Below are 27,115 nucleotides of genomic sequence, written 5' to 3' on the forward strand. Positions count from 1 at the left end.
TGCAGGGAGGATGGATGGGACAGGTGCAATTCATCCTAATGTAGAGAAATCGCTGTGCCGCTCTGTTCCAATCAAAAATGGCTGCGAGCAACCAGTGCCGCGCAGTTGAATAATGCGGCGCGTACCAGGCTTTCTCAGCTATCTGGGATCCTTGCTTAACCCCTTTTATTGCTCATGGGAACAGTTGGTTAGATTCATGGCATTTTATGCCATTTTGGAGCGTCTGATCTGTCCCACTAGGTTAACTGCTGTTCTGAGAACATTGCCAAGGAATGCTTTCACTGTTAGAAAAATGAATGCACCGCACTGCTAGAAATCCAGCATTCACGCACCATTAAAATACAATAAAGAAAAGCTCTGTTGATGTAGCGTGTCAGTTTTAGGAAAGCCTTTTAAATTCTCAAAAGTCACCTATAGCAAAATCCTGTGTTTTGAATTGTCCACTACTCTGGGAAAACTATATGTGTTGTACAGAGCTTTTCCACACTACGTTTGACCAATGGGTTTAATTTCCACGATAGTAGGTGAAAGCTGTTTTTGATGGTTTCTTTGGTATTGTCAACAGATGTCACTTGATCAAAAAATGATGACGACTCTGACGAATCAGTGACTTTTGATAGCTCCGCTAAAGTGGCATAACGCAAAATGTTGGGGCCCCCCTGGACAATGTAATGAGGGGCCAGAAGTCTTCCATAGCTCACAGATAGTTATTGACCTTGGCCTGAAAGTTACATCCCTGAATGGTTGGGGGGGCTGAAGGTATCCACAGCTCCACAGTGGCTGCAGGGGCTTTTGTAATTGCCTTGCTCCACAAACTAGAGAAGAAAAATTGTGATTGTATTTATATAGTGCCTACTACCCCTGATGATGCGTCAAAGTGCTTTTTCAGCGAGTAGCACTTGAGAATATGACCATCAATTGATAAACATTGATATATTGATCCAAAAGCATTGTATATATGTGTTATGTACAATTATTATGAGACAACTACAGTAGGAACACATTTTTTGTTGTCTAATTTACAAAAAAACATAAGTGTTAACATTGCTGGCTTCACAGACTCTGGTCCTCCAGCAAGCACTGCCTATAATCGGATTCGCTGTAGATGCGTCAATAGGTAATTTACCCATTTTTCCAGAAGTGCAGGAATCATATGTATAAACAAAAAAAGCATAGTTCTTAAGCTCTGAGCATTTTAAGTAGGAACCAATTAAAGATGGTCAGTACTTCCTTTTAACTTTCAGACTCAAGCAAACTCCTTCAGCAGACCTCTTAAGGACTGCATGGTGCGGGGGTTGGTCGAGACGCGATGAGCCAAACATTCATATGAAATGCAAGGAATCAAGCTCTGGAAATTTATAACATAATATCAAGTACCAGCCTGCAATAATCTATATAATTACACCTCTTAAATATCGAGCACTCTTTCTACAGATACAGTAACTGGGATAGGGCACTAAATTAGATTTGTGATGCTCTAGTGTGAGTAGACACCATCAGAAAATGAACTGACAAAGAGTAGTTCACCACATAGTACTTCCAAACACTTGGATCCTGTTGTTCTACCCTAGTTAAAGTGTTATATGATGCTGTGCCGCAAGATCATTATGAAAATGAGGCACTATGTATATTGTTGCCCTGTGATGGAACCAAATTTTTGGCAATGCATTGAAATGTACGAAGGTATTTAATTATAAAAGGGCGATAAGACAAGACAAGGTTTAAATATTGTGTGAGAACCACATCTCCCATGCCCAACTTACACCACCCTACTGCCATCACCCAGAGAGAATATGTGCTTCGAAGCCTCAGCGGTTATTATTCTCAAGGCAGTTCCAAGAGACTATTTTATGCGCTTATGGCTGACAGAATCTAAACATGCCTCTATGCGAGATACTGTTTTCGTAGCATCTTAGATACTAGCACCAGCGAGAGACTGCACAAATGACTTATAAGAAGCCCGCCCTCTCTGAACACACAAGGTACCGTTCAAAGTGGCCCTCAGTATACGCTGTGACAGCTTGACCAGTTGTTTAAGGACATGGTGTGTGATCAAGCAGAGTCAAATCGACACATCTGGGATACTCCTTACGCCCTGTGGCACGGTTAATATTAATTTGCTTTCTTTTGCTAGGTAAGTGCTGCCAAAACACATTACCCATGGTGTGTGGGTCCAATCAAAATGATGAAAAGGCGATGTGGAGTTTTACCCCATAGGAAGCAACATCAAAGGACACACAGGGATGGCAATAGAAGAAATGACCGCCCAAGTAATAACACCGCTCGGATCTAACAATGACTTCCTTTTCATGTCAGAATACGGATTTCTGTCCTTTTATACCATGACTATTGTTGGAAATGTTGTATCTCCTTCTTGTTTGAGTATTTTTGTCTGTCTATATATCACAAAGGGAACAAACAAAACTAACTTATTTGTTCCCTAATCTTAAGCACTGATTCAATGTGCAATACCCTTTGATCAGCAGCATCACAGGAATAGATATATTAGGGAAGATGTCAATATAGGAATTAAAGAAATTGATTCAATTGAATTGAGAATGCAATCGTCAGAAGGAAACAGTCTTGACACGTGCTGACTGGCATACCTAATGAAGATCTGCCCACAAGCCTCTGCATTAGTGTGGTAGAAAAAATGTTGAAGCGTCAATCTTAAATAGGGCGTCGACAAAAATACAAGTAAAAGAATTTCAAGAAATTAGAACTTTGGTGGATGTGTGCTAGATTGATAGTGTGAGCAATATTACATCACAGGTTATATCCTACAGCCGTGTCTTTGTGTGCAAGTGATTCTGTTTAATGTCTAACAGTGGAACTGATATCGCGCCCCGCGCATATCGCATATCTCACCGATCATTACCTTCATTTGGGTCTCCGAGTCAGATGGACATATGTATGTTTCTATCTCTACATGGGTCGTACTGCTTATTGAAGAAGAACAATCCTGACAGTGGGATCAGATGAGACTGAACAGGTAACCCCAACGTGGATCAAAAGACACGTTTTCTTATTTATAAACAGAACCTGCGGAGAACCATTTCAGGAACCTTGATTTGCAGGATAAGAACAGCCATCGAGAATATCAACCAATTGGTTGAAACTGGACAAAAATACTGCTATTGCACGCAAAGTAGATTTTATTTTCTACACGCGCTGCAACAAACTGACAATGCAAAAAATGTGGCGCAAGTAAAGAGGGGCAGATGGGGGCACCAACCTCCATTGTCAGCAAGTACATACAAAGCCACCAAAAGGGAAATCACATATTTCATACAGTATTAAAAAGTGTGTACATATTAAATATAAATGTACTTACGCAATGGACTGCACATTTCTATAAATTATTCTATATTACCTATTGTTCTTTTATAAATGAAAAAATAATTTTTACATATATTTTTTATCTGTGTGTGCATTAGATACAAACTCACACACAACCACACATATGCACACAAATCTAGGTATGTTTTTATGATTTATATATGTGTGCACATCAGTGTGTTTAAACAAGGTGCACATTTCTTTTCACATTAGACACTTTCTGCAAAATATTATATGAAATGTCAGAATGAAAGACAATTAACAAAAACACGCACTCTCACCTAAAATGATAAATAGACATATACAAGAAAGGCAGCAGATAAATGAATATAGGACGTGTTTTAAGAAAATATGCTATTTTTAAATGCATTTGAAATTTCTAGTAAAACCCCAAACATATTTAACTCCACAATCCCCTGATGGCAAACTGAACGCACCATAAGTAGACATGGTGACTCTTTAAATTTGGGTAAAAAGACGAAAGGAAACCATACCTGTAAAAGAATCCCAGGAGAGCATTATTTTAAAATGTTCTGTTTACTGATAGATACTTCAACTTTCTATTCTGAGTTGTAAAAATGATATAAAGACATATATATAATATATATATATATCTATATATAAATATACACACATATATTTATATCGCAAGAATATACAATGACACAAATAAACATTTGTGTTAGTGTATACCTGTTGTTTTTGTACTAAGTTGTTAAAATCCATGCTACACATGGATGTATGTTAAAAAAGGGTACTTGAACTATTGGATAAAATTGAGTCGAGATAAATACACAAAACATAAGGAATGTTTTTTTCCAAAAGCATTAAAAATTGCATATAAATGTGTATATCTGGGGGTGTCTATAAATGCATAAACGCAGTGATCAATAGCTATACTGAGGAACAGAGCCATGAACCAATGTAGTGGTGCGCGAACCAAGCCGGAGAGCTGCTGCAGATGCTGTAAGTGGAATGTCAGGCTACAGAGACTGCTGGTGTCATCCCTGCACTATCAAACATACACATAAAATATGATTGGAGGCAGAGATCCCAGATATTTCACTGTCAGAGCATGTCGAGTGGTGCAATCCATTTCTCTTGTGGTTTCCGACAATGACAATTTAATACAAGGGAGGTGTATGCACAAAAAAGATAAACCTGTACACACTGGCCCAGTATAAAACCCACACACCCCTCCCCAGACAGAGGACTCACATTCACTTTATGTCCACTTGGAACACAGTTATTTAGCAATTTTATTTTCCCTTACAGTACAAGTGTGTTTGATTGGAGATCCTGATATAAACTGTTGAAGAGATGCTGAGGTAGGGAGTGATTTGTACACATATTTAGTGATTGTTACCAGATATGCCTTTTTGTGATGCTAAATTATTTTGTGATTATACTAGTCATGCATTAGATCATGTATCAGCCATATCTTATTTTTGATCATCTAGAATGTTGCCACTGGTCCACCTTTAAACAGTATGGTATGGTCAGAGAACTGCCTTCACCTTTGACCCAGGTTCACACAAGTCCCAGATCATGTGTCTTACCCGAATTAACTCTCTTACCATTCTATTTCATATTTGTGTACACTTAATCACATGCTGTGAAAACATCCGCTACCAGACCCTCAAACACTCTCATTTATAAGCAAGCATCATTCATACAGCGGTGTAAACTCAGACCTTATGCCGGCCTATGCATAGATGCTCACTTAAAAAATAAACGATCAATTGACTGTTGAAAATTTTAAATTGCATCAGTCATAATCCATTGTCACGTATTGTTTACTTATGAATTGCACTATAATTCTAATAAATCATAGGTTTTGCACTCTTCCTAACTTGATTATTGTGCAACTACAGTTCTTTTCAGCAAATTACTCTTTAGTCTGCTATTGTCTCATTCTCTAAAGAAATGGACACAGGGCACATTTCTAAAGAAGGATTTGACCACAAGAAAATCTATACTGGTTTCAAATTCAGGAAAACATGATCTCGAATTTGAATGGAGTCTTGAGAAGCAGAGCTTTTTTTTGAAGATGTATCTTATGTCGTGTACATTAAGCACTTTTGTAACAATTTGATATATGATTATTCTAAAATATAAAACATTGTTATGTTCCGCTTGATTTTCATCTGAGTATATGCAATTCTAGGTATCTTATACATTGTAACAATGTGCGTCTATTTTAATATTTACTATTTTCTCATTCATATTTGTGGTGTTAAATACTGCTAAAAAGGACCAGTGTGGTGCTTAGCTGCTCACATTTCTGAAGTTCACCAAATTTACAGTATGAATCATACACCTCGAATATATAGTAAAAGAGAATGGTCATCTATTCAAGCAAATTAGTGGAATCATAAGGGCTTTGCTAATAACATGGATAAATTACTCATGCAGAAGACCAGGCTTAGTAAATAAAAGAGGCCCGCTACCGACACATGGATGGGAGCACGCGGCACAGAAAGATGGGCCGTCCCCGGTGGATGTAAATCTGAGAGACAGCCTTTCCAGTGCCAGACAATCCCACCCACTGTCACAGAACATGAAACTTGTAGAGAAGTGGGGCGGAATGCAGGAAACGTGAAAACACTAAAGGGAGTCCCCATCGCTTCACAAGGTGTGCCCAAAACAACACACATTTTGAAGACTTCAACTGGTTTGTGAGATTACTCATATCACTACTGGGGAGCAAATGATTCCTCAACGCGATGCCACCTGTGTTTTAGTCATGTGAAACGACATATTTCACGTACAATCTTCCCAATCATGGTGCACCAAGACCTAATGTTAAAGGTGTGCGCAGCTCACCCCTTTCTCAATCATCTTATTACGGAGGGGCATTGTGGTGTTTTTATCCCCCAAGGTGTTTCCATTCCTCCTTGCCTCCATTGTGCAGGCATATTTTCAGTGTTTGCAGTGATAATACTCTGGGAATCTGACAGGCAATAAAAGTTTATCTTAATCAGTAAACTTATCGAAGGACAAATCAGGGGTAAGTTGGTGGTTTAATGTTCAACAATGTAGATTCAACAAGCTAAGATGTGTATACTGTGTTATGTAAAGAAATTCTATCTCAGCAGACATTTAGCCTACATTTTATCTTAATTCCACCCAAGTGTTTTCTAAATCTTTATCTGCAATTTCTCAGTGCTAATAATTTGTCATAAAGCAAAGGAACTCAAATCACAACTAGGGTAGAATTTTTGTGCTTCGTAAATAGTCATTTTGCATGGGGTTTAAGGACACCCAACCAGGAAGACCATCTCACAAAAAGTTCAGAAGCTTTCCATTGCTGCACATTCTTCCCATGGAAGTTCTAAGACGTTAACATTTTAAGAAACAAATTTTCCATACCCCAGCCTGCTCCTATTTCCCTTTTTTGGCGCCTTTCCTTGACATGACAGCTGGGACAACTGTTAAAACAGTCAGGAAAATGAGGGCTGCGCACTAATCCTTTAGCCTACGCAACATTTTAATCAGAGGGCGAAGGAGCTTTCACGTGATGAGCGCGGTGTTTCATTTTGAATGATTGGATTGACGCATTTGTCAAAGTGGACGGATCCATTTTTTTTACGCCGCTGCATCTGTTGTGTTGTTAACTGTCATTTGAAGTCAAGGGACGCATGGGCCGAGCAGGCATTCTTCAACGCGCTCGGCTGTACATTCAAAGCATACCTAGGGATGGCGGGACAGATGCTTCGGCCCTCCAGCTTGCTCCCGTCAATTTTTAGCACGTCGCCCTCTCTGCGATGCCCTACACAGGACGAACGATGGAACAGCTCAATATGCTCACTTTGTCAGAAGGCTAGGACTGTGTTTTTATGCTGGTCAATCTATACATCATGCATATTCATATTGTGGCGGCAAGCCACTGATTAATAATTTGACTGGCCTCAACGTGGGTGATATAACTCTGCGGGCTTATTCCATTTCATTGAAATGGATCCGCGGATCTCTTGACTGTTATTATTCGGCCATCGCACCAGACCAGGAACCACAGATCCATAAAAACTACAACACATTAAGATCTGCTTGGAAGAGTCGTTCGGACAGAGCCACAGAAGGAATTAGCGGGAATCCTGGGCTACAAGCAAAATGGCATGTGCCCTTATTTCATTTAAATGCATCTACTTTAAGAGGCTTATCTGAACTAATCATTCAAATTAGCAATGGCGGAGGGAGGGAGGGTGTGGATTCAATGCCCCGGAAAGGCGCTTCTGTGGTAGGGAAAAAGCCTCTCAGAGCCTTTTAAAATCTTGCATCAATTTTTTGTACAAAGTGAACTCCCTAATTACGCTGCCCTTGCAAAAATATCATGTGAAGCACGCAGACATACATGTGTACCTCACCTCATACCCCCCTGATGGCCTGAACTGCAAATCTTGGTAAAAAGCATCTTTCAATCTTGTTGCTATCTCGACTTAAAACCGGTAAACTCCGACCAGGCCCTTTGGGTTGCTTAGGAGAGACTTCTTTGGCAAATATTTGTTACTGGCAAGTTCCTTTCTCTGCTGCTGATCAGTCTAACTCGTGCATCCCCCCGCCATGCATGCTGCCACGGCAAGTCCCCTTACATCCCTGGCTTTGCTGCAAAGAAGCCGGGCAACATGTGGGCACAATATTGAAACGGTGGGATCTATATGTTAATGGTCACTTTATGGGCACTCTTGTCTCATCCACGCACCTCATATTTTTGCAAACACATTGTCCTCAGCACCTCCCGCCAGAGATAAAAAATGTATATCTATATTTAGACCCCCATTACTTTCTCAAAGTGAAGACAGGGAGATATTTTCTGGTGGATACAATTGCCAACTCTGGAAAGAAAGAACTAGTTCGAGTTCAAGCATCCCAGGTTAAACAAACCGTGTGATCCTGAGCAAAATATTTATTCTGTACCTGCCTGAGCTCTACTTCCTGCCAACAGGTTAACCCTAGTAAATGCAAAGCTGGACTGTTATGTTCTTTGTAGCAGCCTGGCTCACATAGGTGATACACACATCATTTTTAGAGCTATGTCGAAAAACAAATGTGTATATTTAGGTCCCAACTCCATGTTGTCACATTCTGATTTAAACAGCGCGTGCAAGCAAAGAAGCCCCAGTAGTCTTCAGCAAACTTGTTCCCTTTTTATCCAGACTAGACGTTCTGCACAGTGCCCGTGAAATACCACAAACCTGCCCCCACCCACCACTGTCCCAGCAGAGTGAGTCCTTAACAAAGCGGCTTCCTCGGCGTTTCTTGCGGCAGTTTTGTGCGGAGGAAGCGCGGAGCGCCGCTGCCCTCTCCCCCTGGTCACTCATTGACAGCTCGGCCAGCTGACTGCCAGTTAATGTTTCCCATGCCCGCGCCGGCCTCCCTGGGAGGGAGCGCTGCTTTTCGCATTATTCGAGTGGAGGCGAATTCTTGCTGCTGATTAAAGTGCGCCTAGAAGCGCACGGCTGGGCGCCGCGGGACCTGTGCCGGGCTGTCCGGGAGCCGCGGGACGTGTGACCGGCTGGCCCCGCTGCATTCTCCCCCTCGCGTCTTATCACATATTTTCCCTAGTGCGAGGCACATTTTAGCATCCCAGTGCGCGTTTGTGCCAGGCGGCTATTCTTAGCACCTGGATAAGAAGCGGGTGTCACACAGCTGTTTCCCCGGCACTCCGGGGGCCCGGGCAGAGAGGTGCATACCCCCCTCCGGAGCAATGTTTCCACTCACTGCCCTCACCCCCAACTCACGCACAGGATACACGCACCCCCAAGCGCACGCACGCGAACAAAGCATTACCTGGAGCATGCCACAAGAAAACAGTGAAAAAAAGAGACAGCGGTACCTACTCTTCTTCGTAGTGCAGGGAAAACGACTCAGGGAAGCAAAGTTCTACCGAATCCATGTGTTCCCGGCCACCATAATTTGCGCGCCGGCTATAAATCAGAGCCTCCTCTCAGCTGCGGCAATTAACAGGCAGGTCCTCCCGGTGACAAGCCTATGGGCACGGCCAGTTGGGACCAAAAGCTCTCACACTCTCCTAATCAAGGACTTAAAGCCCCGATTGGAGCTTATGAATATGAAGTAGGGCTTTACATATGCAGTCCCCCCGGCCCGGCCGGCCTCCCCATTGGACGAGGGGCTGGCCAATCAGGGGGCGAGCAGGCGAGAGAGGCTGCATGGCTGGAGCCGAGGCGGGCAGGTATATGGAGTGAGGACGGGCGCTCGAGCGCCCCGCGCGCGCGAGGGGGCGGGGCGGGAGGGGGGCGCGCGAGGGGAAGAGAGAGATGTAAACGCTACAAACATGCTCGGTAGCGCTGCAGGACAAAGGGAGCGCGCGGGCAGCTGCCCCCCTCGCGCGCGCGCTAGGGCCGACTGTCACTGTAAACACACCCAGCGCGAGCCCCAGAAAGGAAGGACCCACACGCGGCCCCTGAGCCCTCTTTTCAGAAGAACCTCAGCCTAAGGTAGAGAATTCTTTGTGTGCTGTCTGTGTGTGCTGTGTTACTTTAGGTTTCTTTCAGTATTCAGAATTGTCGTAGTTCCTCACGTCTTTGTAGTTGGCGCCTGACATCTGTCAAAGGCATTTTTTATAATAATGTAGTCTTAATAATATATAAGAATGATAACAGAAATTAATGATGGGACTAATAATAACAATAGTAATGTTCTTCCTGTTGGACAGTATTTTAGACATGATTTCTTGCTTCTAAGAACTGTAGTATTGGATGGATACTTTTATTATCACTGGCATTCAGTCTACAAATCGTGTTGCAAATCGAGAGTGAGAGTTTGCTTTGTGAGGGAACTCAGTCCTGTGAGATGTAGTGGGGATGCTGCTGGTTGTAGGGTTAAGACTCTGGGGCTCTGAATTCATCTTTCACTCTTGGCCACATTTGGTGCCTGTGAGTGGCTAACTTTGTTTCCTACCCTCTGTTCCTTCTATTCAGAAAATTGAGACTGCTTTGGGACTGAGTAACTATCATTCAAGGCAACACACAACATGTATTTAAATATTTGAGGCTGTTTGCAGCTAACTTCCATTATTTGAAGGCTGGTAGAGTCATATGTCATAGCCTGGAGATGTAGTATGCATGTATGCTTGTGCGCTGCTGCACCGATGCTTGGTTTAGGTCCATACACACAGAATCCCGGGGCAATCGTTTCCCAAGAAACTGACCAAGCCATGCAGTGCTCATGCATAGATGTCACTTAAGGGGCGGATAGGAAGAGGAAAACCCTCACTTAGGTCAATGTCTTGCCGCTTATGTTGAAAGGGAGCAGACAACAGCGAGCTAACCTCAGCCTGTCTCTATTCGACCACAATAAGACTCTTGCGGCAGTCGGTCCATGCTAGGGGTAGACTCCTTACTTCAAAGAAACTTAGGAAGAGGTCTTTCTGCGTACATAATACGCAAAACTGGATCAAGGAAGCGCTGTGTTGGTAGATCATTGGAATGTGACATATTACAACAATGACCAATCCTGTTAATTTGATTTACTTTCTCAATCAATATTCAAAACATTTATTTTGACAGGCACATGCATGAGCATTTACATCTTCTCAATGAATGGGCTGGATATTTTTGGTTTGAGCACAGTACAGGCTACAATTTTGTACATAAAGAGATGCACACCAGAAAGTATTAGGTCTAGAAATTCTGTCTAGTCGTGTACCCTGCAGGCACAGATGAAAATAACCCATCATCTGCAGTGTTAAAATCAGGTCCAGCATTTACGACCTAGTTGTTTCCATTAATAATCATTACCTGCCACCATCACTAATCAACGTAATTCCTATTCTTCCAAACTCATTTTCCAGTAGATAGCAGCCTAAAAACTGCAATCAAGCGGAGACCACAAAGTGGTGATCCACAACAAAAGTGGGAAAAACAGACAATGATAACGGATATGTAAAGGGGACATTAAAAGAATAATTTAATGACTTTAAATCATATTTTAGAACTGTACAGTACCACTGGAACAGACCAACCACTTCCTTCATACTGCATATCAGTAGAGAGTGTATCGCCTGTGTTGTCTAATTTGAAGTTGAGGGTGATTTTTGTTTGACTACATTAAATGATGCTCCAAGAACTAGCAGCATGAGTTCATGCATTACAAAACAGCAATGAACAAGCCCTTCACACGAACCACTACCAATCACCAAGTTGAGGAAACTACTGACAACTTCAATATTGATTCAATCCATTGAACAAACTGAGAACAAAATGAACCAGCCAGACAGCTAGATGTCGCCTTCCTACATGAGGTGCACTAGACTAACCCATGGAGCCTCTTTCTTATTTTGTCATGTCCACATGCTTGAAAATATTATGTGCAGTCTGTATTTGTCTCAGGATGCTTAGAAGTGTCAGATGTCATTTTCAACGCTACATACACATTAATACGAAAACAAGTGCTGTAAAAAAAGCCCTCTCCAAACCAGGTCCTTCTTCTAACTGGACCTTAAGTGCCCGCTCTCTTCAGAGTCAAGCGTTCTGAGGTCTGTGTGTGTTTGTGTGTGTGCGCACACATGTCTGTATGGGTGTGAAGTTGTGCCCACCCAGACAAGCCCTGGTCCTGCAGTGAGCCTCTGACTGGGAGCTGATCTGCAATCAGCTGGGAAGTCTGTCAGAGGCTACTGTCTAAAAAGAGATTGTAAAATTGCCAGACGCGGTGCAGCAACCTATACTGTTAAATGTGAAGCATGCAATTAAGATGCAAATGTGGTGGTGAGCAGTGAATAAAAAGAGCGCGTGGCCGGGGAGCCACAGCCATGTATTCTATAGACAACAGGCAATAAGGGGAAGAGATCAGTCCTTCCTAACAGGGCAGCTTTCAGCTATTCCACCATCCTTAACATGCCTTTTCAGCTCCTGTCTTGAGTGACAGTGAAAAGACCACTTTGGGCTACATTCAACCAGATCTTTAACAAGCGCAATCAGCACGTGATTTGTGAATATAAAGGAAAACCACAGAAAATGAACCATACAATTGGTGTTTTGGGGAATATCAGTCATTGACTTGCGTACTTTGTGTAAGCAGGAGCGTGCGTTTCTGCAATTCCCAGGCACAAGTGCAGCTAAGTCTAAGCTATTTTGTTGAAAAAGTAATTCGGCAATCAATCAAGGCAAACAATATACTATGGCTGTGTCCGTTCCACCGTCACATAGGACAACGTCCCTACTGTGAAACAGCTGTTTTCATATTGCGCCTGCTCTACGCAAGATCTTGTTTACTGCTGTATTTTAGCTGCGGCGTACCCTTTATCTTATCACCACTGTGGTCGTCCATTACCTTGCTTGAGGTTGCATTCTAAGGACAAGGGACCTCTATTTAACTGTAGATTCATCATCACTCATGTTCTATCCACAATCAATTTGAATGTTGGATTCTTGGGATAAAGTGCGTACTGTTCCACCACATATTTTGCATCACTCCTTCTCCATCGTGGTCTTATTTAATATTGCACTCTTAGAACAACCCACCCTCAGACACTGAATATGCTTTGTTGTCACCCATGATCTATTTCTGAGCATATTTAATTCTGGGACCGTGGAACACCAATTCAACATAATGTTTGAGCCCAGGCACCATGTTTGATGTTTTATTTTGGGAAAGTGTACCCACCACTCAACCCAATGGCTTGGGATCACCATTGTTCTGTGCAGGGTCTTGACTGTTATTGCATTCAGGGGACGACATACCTTCTATTTCACACTGAATTTGTTTTTACCCTTTATTTGTTTGTTATCTCAATATTTGTTGTCCTTCGGGAATTATGTCCCTTCTGTTCCACACGTTTGAGTGTCTAGTTTTCTTTGATGCAATCTCTTTCTGGGGAATAAATACCCACCAGTCCACTCGTATTCTGTTTCACTTCTGCTCTCTCCATGATCCTGTTAAGTTATGCTCCAAAGATGATATCTCTTTGGTTCTGCATGTTTGGGTACCACCTCTCCTCTGTTTGTGATGTCAAATGTGTCTTCCAGAGATGACATCCCTTTCCTTCAACATGTTTGGGAATCATCTTCGCTCAATCTGTGATCTTGCTCAATTTTGTCTTCCAGAAACAATGCTCCTCCCATTCCGCATGTTTGTGTATCACGTCTGCCTGGTCTCTGATCTTCTTTATATTGTATTCAGGCTCCGTCCTAGGTTTTGATATCAGTCCTACTCTGTCTGCAAACCTATCTGATGCTGGATTGTCTTAAAATGCTATGAATGGCTGCTATGTATACGTACATTGTTCCAATATGCAACCATGTATGAATGCATAAATCATGGTATGGTCTCAGAATAACAATACTATCGTGTGACAAAAGTAGATTATACTATATATCTCTATATTTAGGACACGATATTTATGTCAGATAATATTTTTTCTAACAGTATTCTGATATATATTCATCGTCACGAAGCAGGTTTCAAAGGTTCCTAAAGTATATTTTCCCAGTGCAGTCAACAGCATAAACTAGAGTACGATTATTATTATTGTAATGTTGCTTTCATGACACATACAAAATGGCACTTTTGCAAAAGAAAACTATTTTAGCTCCCGAGCTTTTTGAACATCAGTTCGACGTGCTCCTGAAGAGGAACCCATGGGCCTTTCCCAGATGACCAGTGACAAACAACCGACTCCCCATGAGTTACTGGGGCCCTACAAGAACTCCTTCATCTGTTCCACTCACATGCCTACCTAAATGAACCCGACCACCTCCCATCCTTCATTCACCCTGGCGCTTGTCTTCTCTGTGTGGGAGGGTAGCAATGCACACAGAGAAGAAGACAAAATGGAACTTTATCCCTTGGGAACCAGAAAGGCCACCACCATCACAGGAGTGCACAGAGTACTGAGCCTCTAATGTGTATTAGTGCCCCAGGACTGGGTACACAGGCGTGTCTAGCGCTTTAGAACAGAATGAACAAAAGAGTAAAGTACTGCAAGTGGGTAAAAGAGTCATCGAGGCACTGAGGCAGACAAACATAGCTATGTAATACATTATATACTAAATAGTGTCGGTCAAGTTCTATTTGGCAATTGATTCGAAGAAAGCTACACAAGAGCGTGAAGACTATCTGCAGCAATGTTGAAGAGTATAGTGTGTCATTACCACAGCCTATGTGTGACAACAAGAAGGTACACACGGTAGGCACCTTGAAGCCAGGATAGCTCGTGATTCAAAGTAAAGCCATACGAATCAAGACCAGCTCTATCGACACGTGCAAAAAAAGCATTAAACAAAGTAGTCCGTAAATGCATACTTTCGAACTTTGCTTGTTCATAACATTAAAAATGCACCCACTCAGTACAAGCATTAGTGCTAGAAATACATTTTAGCAAGACATTGTTCAAAGTAGTACTATCTCGGTTTCACAAGTGACACAGTGACACTAATGACCGGTTCTCTATTGCATTTGCCACCACCATATGGAATGTTCACTGTACCTTTTAGAAGAGTGTATACTTTTACCCAACTTCATAGTACTTAATCTACTGACCTGTCAATAATGACTGATAACATGTGACAACTAGGTTGTCCCAAATGTCTACTGAAGGTAACTTCACCAAATGAGCCATCATGAAAAAAAATGTTGTGGAATTTGGTGTCACTAGAATAACAGCACGTGTTATGTCTTTACTGAACAGAGGCACCATGATCAGTTACAAAGCAGCAGACACATGCTCTGCACAGGTATTTCAGAGTCAGCTGAGCAGACATCTGCCCTAACCTTCCTTCAAACTCGGACACGCCACTGCGCAGGTATTTCAGAGGCATCTGGGCAGACATCTTCCCTCTAACCCTTCCTTACCAGTTACCACTCGGACACGTGCACTGCACAGTTATTTCAGAGTCGGCTGAGCAGACTTCTTGCATCTAACCCTTCCTTAACACTTGGGCACGTGCACTGCACAGGTATTTCCGAGTCAGCTGAGCAGACTTCTTCCCTCTAACCCTGCCTTAGCACTTGGACACGCGCAGTGCACAGGTATTTCTGTCAGCTGAGCAGACCCCCTTCCACTCGGACACGTGCAGTGCACCGGTATTTGAAGGAGCCAACTGAGCAGACATCTTCCCTCCAACCCAGCCTTAACACTGGTAGTTGCAAGCGCTGCTGAACTTGCCTGGCACACTGTGGGTTAATATATCACAGTGGCGTAACAAAGGCCCCCGCAGCCCATATCATGATGGATTCTATCGCAATTTAAGTAGGCACTCCTGACAAGGGAGGCCCTTTTGCAGGCGGGGACTGCGAGTTTTCACCCTCACTTTCTACTCGTAGCAGAATTACCACGCATCTGATTGTTGCACCTAAACACCCTATGAATTATTCTTAATGTCAACATAGGGGCTATTATAAAAAAAAATGCAATTAACAGCCCCCACAACAAAGCCGAAACATTTACTGCTGCCGTGGCAGAAAATTGTTGTATCTGTGCTGTTCCCCACCTATTATTTAAGCCAACCTAAGCAATATGCACCATTGTAAGTCATCTGTGCACGGTGTCATGTGGTCTGTTACAGTGCACGCCAGTCTGATCAATGCAGTATCATGTGGATACTAACTAAACGTATGTCATTTATAACACTTTCAGACCATGCTGTGTAAATATGTAATATATATTTGTCCATCACTTCAACTCTTCCTAAAATGTCATCTTGAGCGAATTTGCAACTTGCATATATGTAATTCCAACCGCTAGTATCTGTAGTAGGCATATGTACTTATTACCATTGTTATGTGAGTTTAGAGTTGGTCTGTTTGTATCTTTTATGTAACTCGTGTACTCTGAAGTCCTTATGTAATGTAACTGGTTCTATTGTAAAGTGCTCTGACATCTACGGATAAAGTTTGCGCTATAAAAATAAAGTATAAAATAATAAATAAATAAACGTATAAATTCTAATTTGTGTGACATTTATAGAAATACTCTAAGTAAGGTCTATGTCCTAGCTTCTTGGGTATGAATTAAGCTGTGTGGCTAGTATAATCTGAAATGACATACCCTGCAATTCATGCATTGCCTGACATAAGCTAAACTAGCTGCCTTGTGTAGAGTAACGTGAGCTATGATATATTGCTATATATTCTCCACTGTATTAAAAATAATATGTTACGTGCCATATTTGTTAAGTTTCTGACTCTCAGACCCAAAGACAGGACTTCTTATTCTGCCTTCCCCACTTGAGCAGACGGTGTGATCCTCGTCAAATTGATCCTTTTATCCCAGACCAAAAATTGGGAGTGCCTATGTAAACAGTCTAACGCAAATAATCGCTGTTGTTTAATAAAGCACATATTGTAGTTAAAATGGGTCTAACGAGGACTTTGCGCCTTATCTATAATGATCTGTTTGCAGTTTATAGCACAAAACAGCAATTTCTGTTATGACAATGAATTGAAACCCTTCAATGGACTAATATGATAGAAAGGAACTCAAGTGTCCTATTTATCCCATTTATGATAACCTCTCTCTCTCTCTCTCTCTCTCTCTCTCTCTCTCTCTCTCTCTCTCTCTCTCTCTCTCTCTCTCTCTCTCTCTCTCTCTCTCTCTATATATATATATATATATATATATATATATATATATATATATATATATATATATACACACAGACACATTAAGATCTATTGAAAGGTAAAGTCCAACATGGTTGGAATGCTGCCCCTTAATTAGCCCTTGTATCTATATATACGTTTTTATATATAGTCTAGAAGGATTAAAAGCGAACACTATGCGGGTTCCAAGATGCCCAGTGCTGTATGACATAAGTGGTGCAAGGTGTACGCAGTGCATATTTTAGGTTATTCAAGCGGTACATGATGACCAGTGTTGGATTAGCTCTTCAGACGCCTGGCACTGCCACATAGGCCAGCTTGAAAGGGTCAGTGTGTGGAGCTATTTTAGTTTCGTCCCAATACTGCCTACAGGACCAAAAAAGACAGCGCACACACAGGCCCTTTCAGCCTGGCCAATCTGGAGTCCCCAGGCTGCCATACTGCCATGCTGCCTGAAAGGCCTGTCCAACACTCACCATGTCTGTTTAAATGTCATCTATGTGAACTGCAATGCAAGGTGCAGGATAAAGAAAGCAGCAATCCATGTATGTGCGGGTATGATTCAAGTATTACTTCTTAGACAGCATGCAGCAAAGCAACAGAACTGTGTATAAGTACACATACAGCACTACCTGTGGTCCTCTTGAGGAGGATAGATACAGGATCGGCACACTGGGATGCGATCCACTGAGCCAGCAAGATGACTCAGTGAGTTAAGTGCTTGGTGCTGAACTACACACGTGTAAGTCACCCTTTGTGGTATTGGGTGGATCTAAAACTTGTCAGCACCTTTTAGATTATGTGAAATGAACACTGCTTTCACCAAGGACTGCAAGCATTTGTTTGTGTTTGGTAAAATTACATGAGGGGCTGCTTGCACCCATGACACATATGCACTTATATGTATAACTTGTTTTTTGTCAAGGCAACTAGAATGATGTGGCAATGGAGGATCAAATCACGTGGCAGGACTGACTAAATTATATGGTAAGAACAGGCACATTATGTGACATTAAGTGGCACTATCCTTTGAAGAATTATTTTGATCCAATTAAGTTAGAAAAAAATTGTTAACATCTGAAAATTACTACTACAACTACTGAAAAATATGCATTAAATTAGGTGGTAAATCAATAATAGTACAGCAAATGACACATCAACATAAGCACATAATTCCACTGACCCTGATTTTGTTGTACTGTATTATTAAGAACATATTCATTAAGGGTAAACAAAACCTAAGTATTCTACATCCAATCAGGGCCCATTGTTAGCTGCACCATCAAAAGAACACGTTCAACAATCTGCCCTGCCTAGCCAGAATTAGTTTTCTCCCCAAAGTGTGGTTTTCTATTGGTAAAATTATGCATTCTTAATCACATCATTAAGAATTGACCTTTTATTACTGCAGCCTTGTTATTTCACCACTGTTTTCAATAAACATTTCCCTATCTGAAAAAACACATTTTCAGCCCAAAGCAAACGTCAAAAAAACCCAAAACATACATACAAGTATCACGTGCAATTGGTCCTTTATTTTGCCATCTCAAGGTTCTAGTGAAACAATTACAAACCTCGCTGCTTGTACCAAATCCTAAAACAAAGTACCTCTTCTGTGCAGGCGCTGTCTCCCCACCCAGGGACCAATAGAATTGGGGGATTCTGCCTCTCTCTAATTAATGCAGGATTCTTTCACTTCCATTTTGTGAAACTAACAATATGACCGGTGGCGTCAGTAGAAATTAAATCACAAACCATCCTATAATAACCAAAGGGGAAAGCCACTCTCGTCACGGGCTATTCCCCACAGAAATCAAAGCAATCTTAGACATGTTTGCACTGATAAAAGACTACGCACACCTCACCAACTAGAAAGCAGACTTTCCACAGTCCTACGGGCCAGTATTTACACAGCAAGAGTTAACACTTTGAGATTAGACATTAATAAACCAGTTGCAGTTCTATTGTTTCCTGAATGTTAAGCACCGCTCACTAAACGGAGAACGCATTCAAGGTCAAGCTGCCATTTTCGACCATTTCCTCCGCTGCGATATTATGATAATCGGGCTTGAAATATTCCTGCCGAAAAGAGCAAATTAGCCATTTTCTCCAGTAAGATGATTATAATAAACAATAAATTGGGGAGAAGGTGGGTGTGAAATTCCTCCGCGCAGTTCTGAGCATTGCATTTGCAATGCAGAAGTTGCTGATTAACTATTATAAAACCGAGGAGGGATGACAGGGTGCTCGCACCGGATTCTATTTCCTTTTCGAGTTTCCAGAGATAACGCAGCGGAGGGCTAATTGAGAGGATACCCTCATAGGTACTTACATGTTTCAGGTCTTCAGCTTCAAAACCTTGACTCCATATTTAGGGCTTCCGCAGGGACGATGAGGTAAGTTCGGCTGCGCCCACCCAGTAGCCAACGGTGCGGCAAGAATTTAAAGTACAACTAAACAAGTCGTAGGATCTGTGAGGGAGCGGTATTATTTCATGGCCGTCTACCTGACTGCGCGCCGCGGCCTCTATAAATAGACGAAAGGAGACGACAGGCTGCAAATATTTCCCTTGTGGAAACACCAATAATCTTTACCGTGAGCTGACATGAATTGCTTGTTACACCGCCCTAGGATGTTCTGGCTTCAAGCAACTGGCAAGTGGTGGTGGGGTGGGGGAGGTGTGCGGTGGGGGGAGCAAGAATAGCTTACCCTTCTCGGGTCTGTTATTGCATGAAAGTGTGTGTTTCCGCCATGTGGGACAATGGAGGACCTCTAAAATGTGACCATGCTACCCAGTCTGACCCCCAGCACTGACGCTGAATAGTACGACACAGAATTCCGATGATCCCCCTTCACACTCTATTTTGTATTATTAATGCTATAACTAACATCACTTCGCAGGCTGGGATGGATCAACAAAGGCAGCCCATACAATTTAACCCGTCAGTCGCCAAATTCCTTCGCATGTGAGACAAGCCGAGGATTGTCGTTGCCTCCAGCAATATCCCAGGAAGACGAATGATGGCGGCAGCATATCATCGCAGAGCGACTTAATCTGTTGCGACATCAGATGGAGAACAAGTGACGGTATGGACAGAACATGTGCTCTCTTGCCTGTCTGCTCAACCATCTATCTTGTCCCAAAATGCCAACATCACATCCAGGAACTGGAAATGTCTCACCCTTTCCACTATGATCGGAGGTGCAAGAAAGGAAAACATTTGGTCTCCCTGCATTTTTCGTCAATCAAAACAGATGACTTTATGACGACCTATCTGGCTTTGTATAGTAGTTTGCTAATTTTACACTATATTCCCTAAATTTAAAGCAAAATTCAGCTTGAAAAATACACATTATTGGGAAACCTAATATTTTTACATTTCATACCAATTTTAAAGAAGTGCTTTCAAAGTAGTTTAGCAGATAAAAAGAAGAGATCGCAATCTTCTGACAGCAAAATACATCTCAGACCAAGTTAGAATTCTTATGCAATTACCACAATGTCCTAATTTTATTTCTGGACAATGAACATTTGAGATTGCTTATCCTGGTACAGACCCAGACTCCAAAATCAGAGAGCCTTCTGCTGGTCCTCATCCCCCCCTTACAGACTCAAGTATCGGCTCATTTAAACTGACAAACCAGACATCTCCTCCTGGGACACTGCCCTTCCATGTTCTTTGCTGGTACCATTCCAGTGACTATGGACATATTTTGCAAAGCCATCCTTGCAATGCCACTTGCATCTTTCAAGAACTATTATCTTCATGTAGGCCTCTTCCCCAAGGGCTTCAAGCAATCCACACATTTTTTTTTCCGGACTTCCGAGTTCTATTCAATTGCTACCATGCTGCAGGCTTTACATCTTATCAAAGCGACCAAGAGATTTGTTTGCTTATCACCGAGCCAATAGAGAGGATCCCAAATCATACCCGACCCCTTTAATTGTCTTTTGTGTTTAACAGTAATGCAAGATCATTTATTGGACCTACTGCATCGCCGGATTTAGATGTCACTGTCCAGATTAGTTCTTGTTCAGTAGAAACCAATGAACACATTTGAACACTGTTCTCTCTAAACACACCCAAACCACTTTAACTTTCAAATGGTAACACACCCTTCCAAATATGAAGTTCCATAGGAGCCTCAGATCAGCATCACATGTATTGATGACATAAAATATACCAGAAACACTGGGATGAAGTGTCTCTTGAAATTGATGTAAATTAGCAGATTGAATGCGAATGATTGCAAAACAGTGCTCTTAGTTTTGTGACCTTTCTATATACTGAAATGCCCATTCTCCACCCTGCTTTCATCTTCTTTTTAAAAAATGTGTTCCAAAGTTGGATAAACGTGTGTTTTCCCTGGAGTATGACCTCAATATGTATAAACAGGTTGGCATGCATCAAAAGTATATGTTTTCCAATGTCATGTCCATGTCATGCCAGACCTTCACACTGTATTTACACGTGACAACACCTGCAAATACAAAAATAGATATGTCAATGAGATGCACATTAGCTAACCCAAAAAATTCTTGACCACAACATGAAGGAGGTTACCCAGTCAGAGAGCTAACAACTGGCCACAGAAAATAAATCCCTTTACTAGCCCTCATAAATTTCTAATAACTTCTAGAAAGATTCAAATTCAAATTCACTTCCAGCTTCCAGAATGTATGTCCCTAATCCCGCATTGAGGTGACAAGCTAGATTCTCCCTTGACTGCATTTGTGGGACACCACAATGTAGAACGAACCGCGAATCCATTTGGATTTTTCCATGTTGGCACACATTCACGACATTTGGCTCTCTGTCTGTAGTCGCACGTATAGATTACACTAACAGAAACCTAGTGGCGTAGCTAGGCTTTTTGCCGCCCTTGGCCTTAAGAGCAGGGGGGTGTGTGCTGGCAAACTAATTTTGCGTTTGGCACCCTGCGTGGCTGTATGTAAGGGGGGAGGAGCCCGCTGGTCCCAAAACTCTTGCCGCCCAGGGTGGACTGCCTCCCCAGCCCCCCTTGCTATGCCGCTGCAGAACCCTAGAGATTCCTCACCTGCAGTGGTCGGCCATTGCTGCCATGTTTGGAATCTTTTTACATTTTGGCGTATATCTTCCTTAGAATCCATCAGTTTCTCATTTCACTTGAAGAGTCTCCAGTTTCCACTTTTTCTTCTCAGGCCATGTCTTATATTAATTACAAAAAACAATTTGATGGACAGAATGTAGATCAATGTCTTACATTCACCCCAGTACAAGGATCTGGGCCTAAATACATCGTTTTTTGCACTCCACACCACCCTGGGTCAGATAATGGCTTTATGCAAATCAGCTCTGACCCTGTGCCCCATGGGAACAGTCCAGTCCGAACTACAACAGCCATATCTTTCCCAGACCGGAATCAAGCATCCGAGGACCGGACCGGTTTCGAGGTAACACCTCTCATCAGCCCGGCTAGCTTGACTCCAGTGGTGTGGAGGCTCTGGGACCCACGTCTGAGCTACCCCAGTACACTCAGGGAGAAAATTACAAAAAACAATTTGATGGACAGAATGTAGATCAATGTCTTACATTCACCCCAGTACAAGGATCTGGGCCTAAATCCATCGTTTTTTGCACTCCACACCACCCTGGGTCAGATAATGGCTTTATGCAAATCAGCTCTGACCCTGTGCCCCATGGGAACAGTCCAGTCCGAACTACAACAGCCATATCTTTCCCAGACCGGAATCAAGCATCCGAGGACCGGACCGGTTTCGAGGTAACACCTCTCATCAGCCCGGCTAGCTTGACTCCAGTGGTGTGGAGGCTCTGGGACCCACGCCTGAGCTACCCCAGTACACTCAGGGAGAAAATTACAAAAAACAATTTGATGGACAGAATGTAGATCAATGTCTTATATTCACCCCAGTACAAGGATCTGGGCCTAAATCCATCGTTTTTTGCACTCCACACCACCCTGGGTCAGATAATGGCTTTATGCAAATCAGCTCTGACCCTGTGCCCCATGGGAACAGTCCAGTCCGAACTACAACAGCCATATCTTTCCCAGACCGGAATCAAGCATCCGAGGACCGGACCGGTTTCGAGGTAACACCTCTCATCAGCCCGGCTAGCTTGACTCCAGTGGGGTGGAGGCTCTGGGACCCACGTCTGAGCTACCCCAGTACACTCAGGGAGAAAATTACAAAAAACAATTTGATGGACAGAATGTAGATCAATGTCTTACATTCACCCCAGTACAAGGATCTGGGCCTAAATCCATCGTTTTTTGCACTCCACACCACCCTGGGTCAGATAATGGTTTTATGCAAATCAGCTCTGACCCTGTGCCCCATGGGAACAGTCCAGTCCGAACTACAACAGCCATATCTTTCCCAGACCGGAATCAAGCATCCGAGGACCGGACCGGTTTCGAGGTAACACCTCTCATCAGCCCGGCTAGCTTGACTCCAGTGGTGTGGAGGCTCTGGGACCCACGCCTGAGCTACCCCAGTACACTCAGGGAGAAAATTACAAAAAACAATTTGATGGACAGAATGTATATCAATGTCTTACATTCACCTCAGTACAAGGATCTGGGCCTAAATCCATAGTTTTTTGCACTCCACACCACCCTGGGTCAGATAATGGCTTTATGCAAATCAGCTCTGACCCTGTGCCCCATGGGAACAGTCCAGTCGGAACTACAACAGCCATATCTTTCCCAGACCGGAATCAAGCATCCGAGGACCGGACCGGTTTCGAGGTAACACCTCTCATCAGCCCGGCTAGCTTGACTCCAGTGGTGTGGAGGCTCTGGGACCCACGTCTGAGCTACCCCAGTACACTCAGGGAGAAAATTACAAAAAACAATTTGATGGACAGAATGTAGATCAATGTCTTACATTCACCCCAGTACAAGGATCTGGGCCTAAATCCATCGTTTTATTCACTCCACACCACCCTGGGTCAGATAATGGCTTTATGCAAATCAGCTCTGACCCTGTGCCCCATGGGAACAGTCCAGTCTGAACTACAACAGCCATATCTTTCCCAGACCGGAATCAAGCATCCGAGGACCGGACCGGTTTCGAGGTAACACCTCTCATCAGCCCGGCTAGCTTGACTCCAGTGGTGTGGAGGCTCTGGGACCCACGTCTGAGCTACCCCAGTACACTCAGGGAGAAAATTACAAAAAACAATTTGATGGACAGAATGTAGGTCAATGTCTTACATTCACCCCAGTACAAGGATCTGGGCCTAAATCCATCGTTTTTTGCATTCCACACCACCCTGGGTCAGATAATGGCTTTATGCAAATCAGCTCTGACCCTGTGCCCCATAGGAACAGTCCAGTCCGAACTACAACAGCCATATCTTTCCCAGACCGGAATCAAGCATCCGAGGACCGGACCGGTTTCGAGGTAACACCTCTCATCAGCCCGGCTAGCTTGACTCCAGTGGTGTGGAGGCTCTGGGACCCACGTCTGAGCTACCCCAGTACACTCAGGGAGAAAATTACAAAAAACAATTTGATGGACAGCATGTAGATCAATGTCTTACATTCACCCCAGTACAAGGATCTGGGCCTAAATCCATCGTTTTTTGCACTCCACACCACCCTGGGTCAGATAATGGCTTTATGCAAATCAGCTCTGACCCTGTGCCCCATGGGAACAGTCCAGTCCGAACTACACCAGCCATATCTTTCCCAGACCGGAATCAAGCATCCGAGGACCGGACCGGTTTCGAGGTAACACCTCTCATCAGCCCGGCTAGCTTGACTCCAGTGGTGTGGAGGCTCTGGGACCCACGTCTGAGCTACCCCAGTACACTCAGGGAGAAAATTACAAAAAACAATTTGATGGACAGCATGTAGATCAATGTCTTACATTCACCTCAGTACAAGGATCTGGGCCTAAATCCATCATTTTTTGCACTCCACACCACCCTGGGTCAGATAATGTTTTTATGCAAATCAGCTCTGACCCTGTGCCCCATGGGAACAGTCCAGTCCGAACTACAACAGCCATATCTTTCCCAGACCGGAATCAAGCATCCGAGGACCGGACCGGTTTCGAGGTAACACCTCTCATCAGCCCGGCTAGCTTGACTCCATTGGTGTGGAGGCTCTGGGACCCACGTCTAAGCTACCCCAGTACACTCAGGGAGAAAATTACAAAAAACAATTTGATGGACAGAATGTAGATCAATGTCTTACATTCACCCCAGTACAAGGATCTGGGCTTAAATCCATCGTTTTTTGCACTCCACACCACCCTGGGTCAGGACATGGCTTTTGTAGTTCGGACTGGACTGTTCCCATGGGGCACAGGGTCAGAGCTGATTTGCATATCGCCATTGTCTAACCCAGGGTGGTGTGGAGTGCAAAATAACGATGGATTTGGGCCCAGATCTTTGGACTGGGTTGAGTGTGTGACATTGATCCACATTCGGTCCATCACCTGTTGTGTTTGCATGTCTTATATTAAGTCATAATGATGACCCTCCACCCTGATGGGTTTAAAACACCATCAACTTGTAACTCCTTGAGCCACCACTTTTGCCACTAATTGAAATATGTCTAGAGACAATGCAAGATTCCCTTCTAAATGAGTGACCGTTCTGCAGTTGTTTTGTTCCCTTTTCTAAACTTCATGTACACTGAGTGTGAACACTGAGCATGTTCTTCCCACTTCATTGCACTGCGTATCGTCTTATATTGTGCAAATAATTAAATCTTTGTTTTTGCATTTAGCCTGATTGATCCATTCGTATACATGAACTCAATGAATAGTTTTTTATTAGTTTCAAATTGATAGCATACACATTGCTCCACATGACCGTGCACAGGATTCACAGTGTGGTTCATGTAATGTCTTACCCCAGGTTCTAGATTATTCTTGGTCTGCCCTTGTGTGTAGTAGATTATTTCAGGACTCATGCCTGAAGCTAAACATTCCTCTCCAGGTCCCAAAGGCTCTTCTTCAGTAGCAAAACTGCACATTGTGACAAAGACATCAGTCAATGACTTCTCTCCACAACCACTTTCAGATAGGTGGGTTATAGAGGTTGATAATTTCGTTCAAATGACCCAAAACACAAGCTTCGACTTCCAATCCTTATTGGAATGCTCCTCACACCGTCCTCTTGCTAAAGCCTTCTAAATATGAAAGACTACAGACTAATTCGTTTGATGGTTGCTGATATTCACCTAGAGTAAATTCACACTAGGTAGACTTTGCAAAGCATTGACATAAACACAAATTAATGGCAAAGGGAAATGGTCATTCTGAAGTGACTTCAACTCGCCAAAATGTTTGAGGTTTGCTCTTATTTATTTTATTTATAAAATGTATAACGTGCTCTGCCATCCAAACTGTATCCTGGTGCTAGCCAATAACAGAGAAAAGAGAGAAGCAGAAAGATCGGAAAGAACCCTAAAAGAAACAGTGATGGAGCACCTAAAAATTATAGCTAGCCATACTCAACCAATAACTTGGGGAACAGCCAGGTCTTAAGTGCCCTCCTTTACATTACCAAGTCGGTTATGGATCTCAGAGTAAGAGGATGTGAGTTCCAAAGCTTGATTGCCCTAGCCATAAAGGTCCGGCCACCTTGCCTGGATTTCCTGAACTTGGTTGTGCATTGCAGATAGGCTGATGGAGATCGAAGAGCTATGTTGGGATTATATGTTCTCAGCCTCTTACGTAAAGGGGCAGGGCCCACCCCCTTGAAGGCTTTGAATGCGATGCAAAGGGATTTAAACCAAATTCTTTACTTGAGCAGTAGCCAATGTAGCTCCTTCAGAGCCAGGGTGGCAGGCACTCTCCAAGGTCTATTAAGGGCAAGTTTAACTGCTACTTCCTGAACCCTTGACAAACGATGTAATAGGTACTCTGGTGCATCCAACAGAAGCCCCTTGTAATAGTCCAGGTGACTAAGAATGAAACTACTGACTACGAGAGCTCTAGAGGAAAGAGGAAGCACCAGCGGGATCTTCTGCAAAGATCTCAGAATCACAAAACAAGGGCCTACAACTGTATTCATGTGACTCTCCAGGCTGAGTTTATAGTGAAAAGTGACTCCCAGATTCTAGACCACTTTGACGGGGAGAACTGGCCCCTCAAATGGCCGAGGCCAAAAGTCGGAAGGGAGTACAACCAGACCTTTTTGAGCTGCAAAGCAGCTCCTTCTTGTCACCATTACATTTTGAGGAGTTTAGACTGTGC

At 43.0% G+C, this 27,115-nt stretch overlaps 1 protein-coding gene across 4 annotated transcripts in view; it reads right to left on the bottom strand.

Moving 5' to 3' along the window:
* ESRRG (estrogen related receptor gamma) overlaps positions 1–27,115 on the bottom strand; it is a 264,204-nt gene that overhangs the window by 209,898 nt on the left and 27,191 nt on the right. Inside the window, exon 1 of one of the 4 annotated variants that reach the window (XM_086927903.1) lies at positions 9,180–9,360. The exons of 2 other annotated variants lie outside the window; for them this stretch is intronic. In XM_086927903.1, coding sequence (XP_086784029.1) covers positions 9,180–9,235 — 56 coding nt within the window. In that variant the 5' untranslated portion in view covers positions 9,236–9,360. Of the gene's footprint in view, positions 1–9,179; positions 9,361–27,115 lie in introns of those variants that run through there. One more of the 4 variants, XM_086927906.1, reaches the window with a different exon arrangement.

This window comes from Lissotriton vulgaris, chromosome 6 (assembly GCF_964263255.1).
Source record: "Lissotriton vulgaris chromosome 6, aLisVul1.2, whole genome shotgun sequence".
Taxonomy (NCBI): Eukaryota; Metazoa; Chordata; class Amphibia; order Caudata; family Salamandridae; genus Lissotriton; species Lissotriton vulgaris.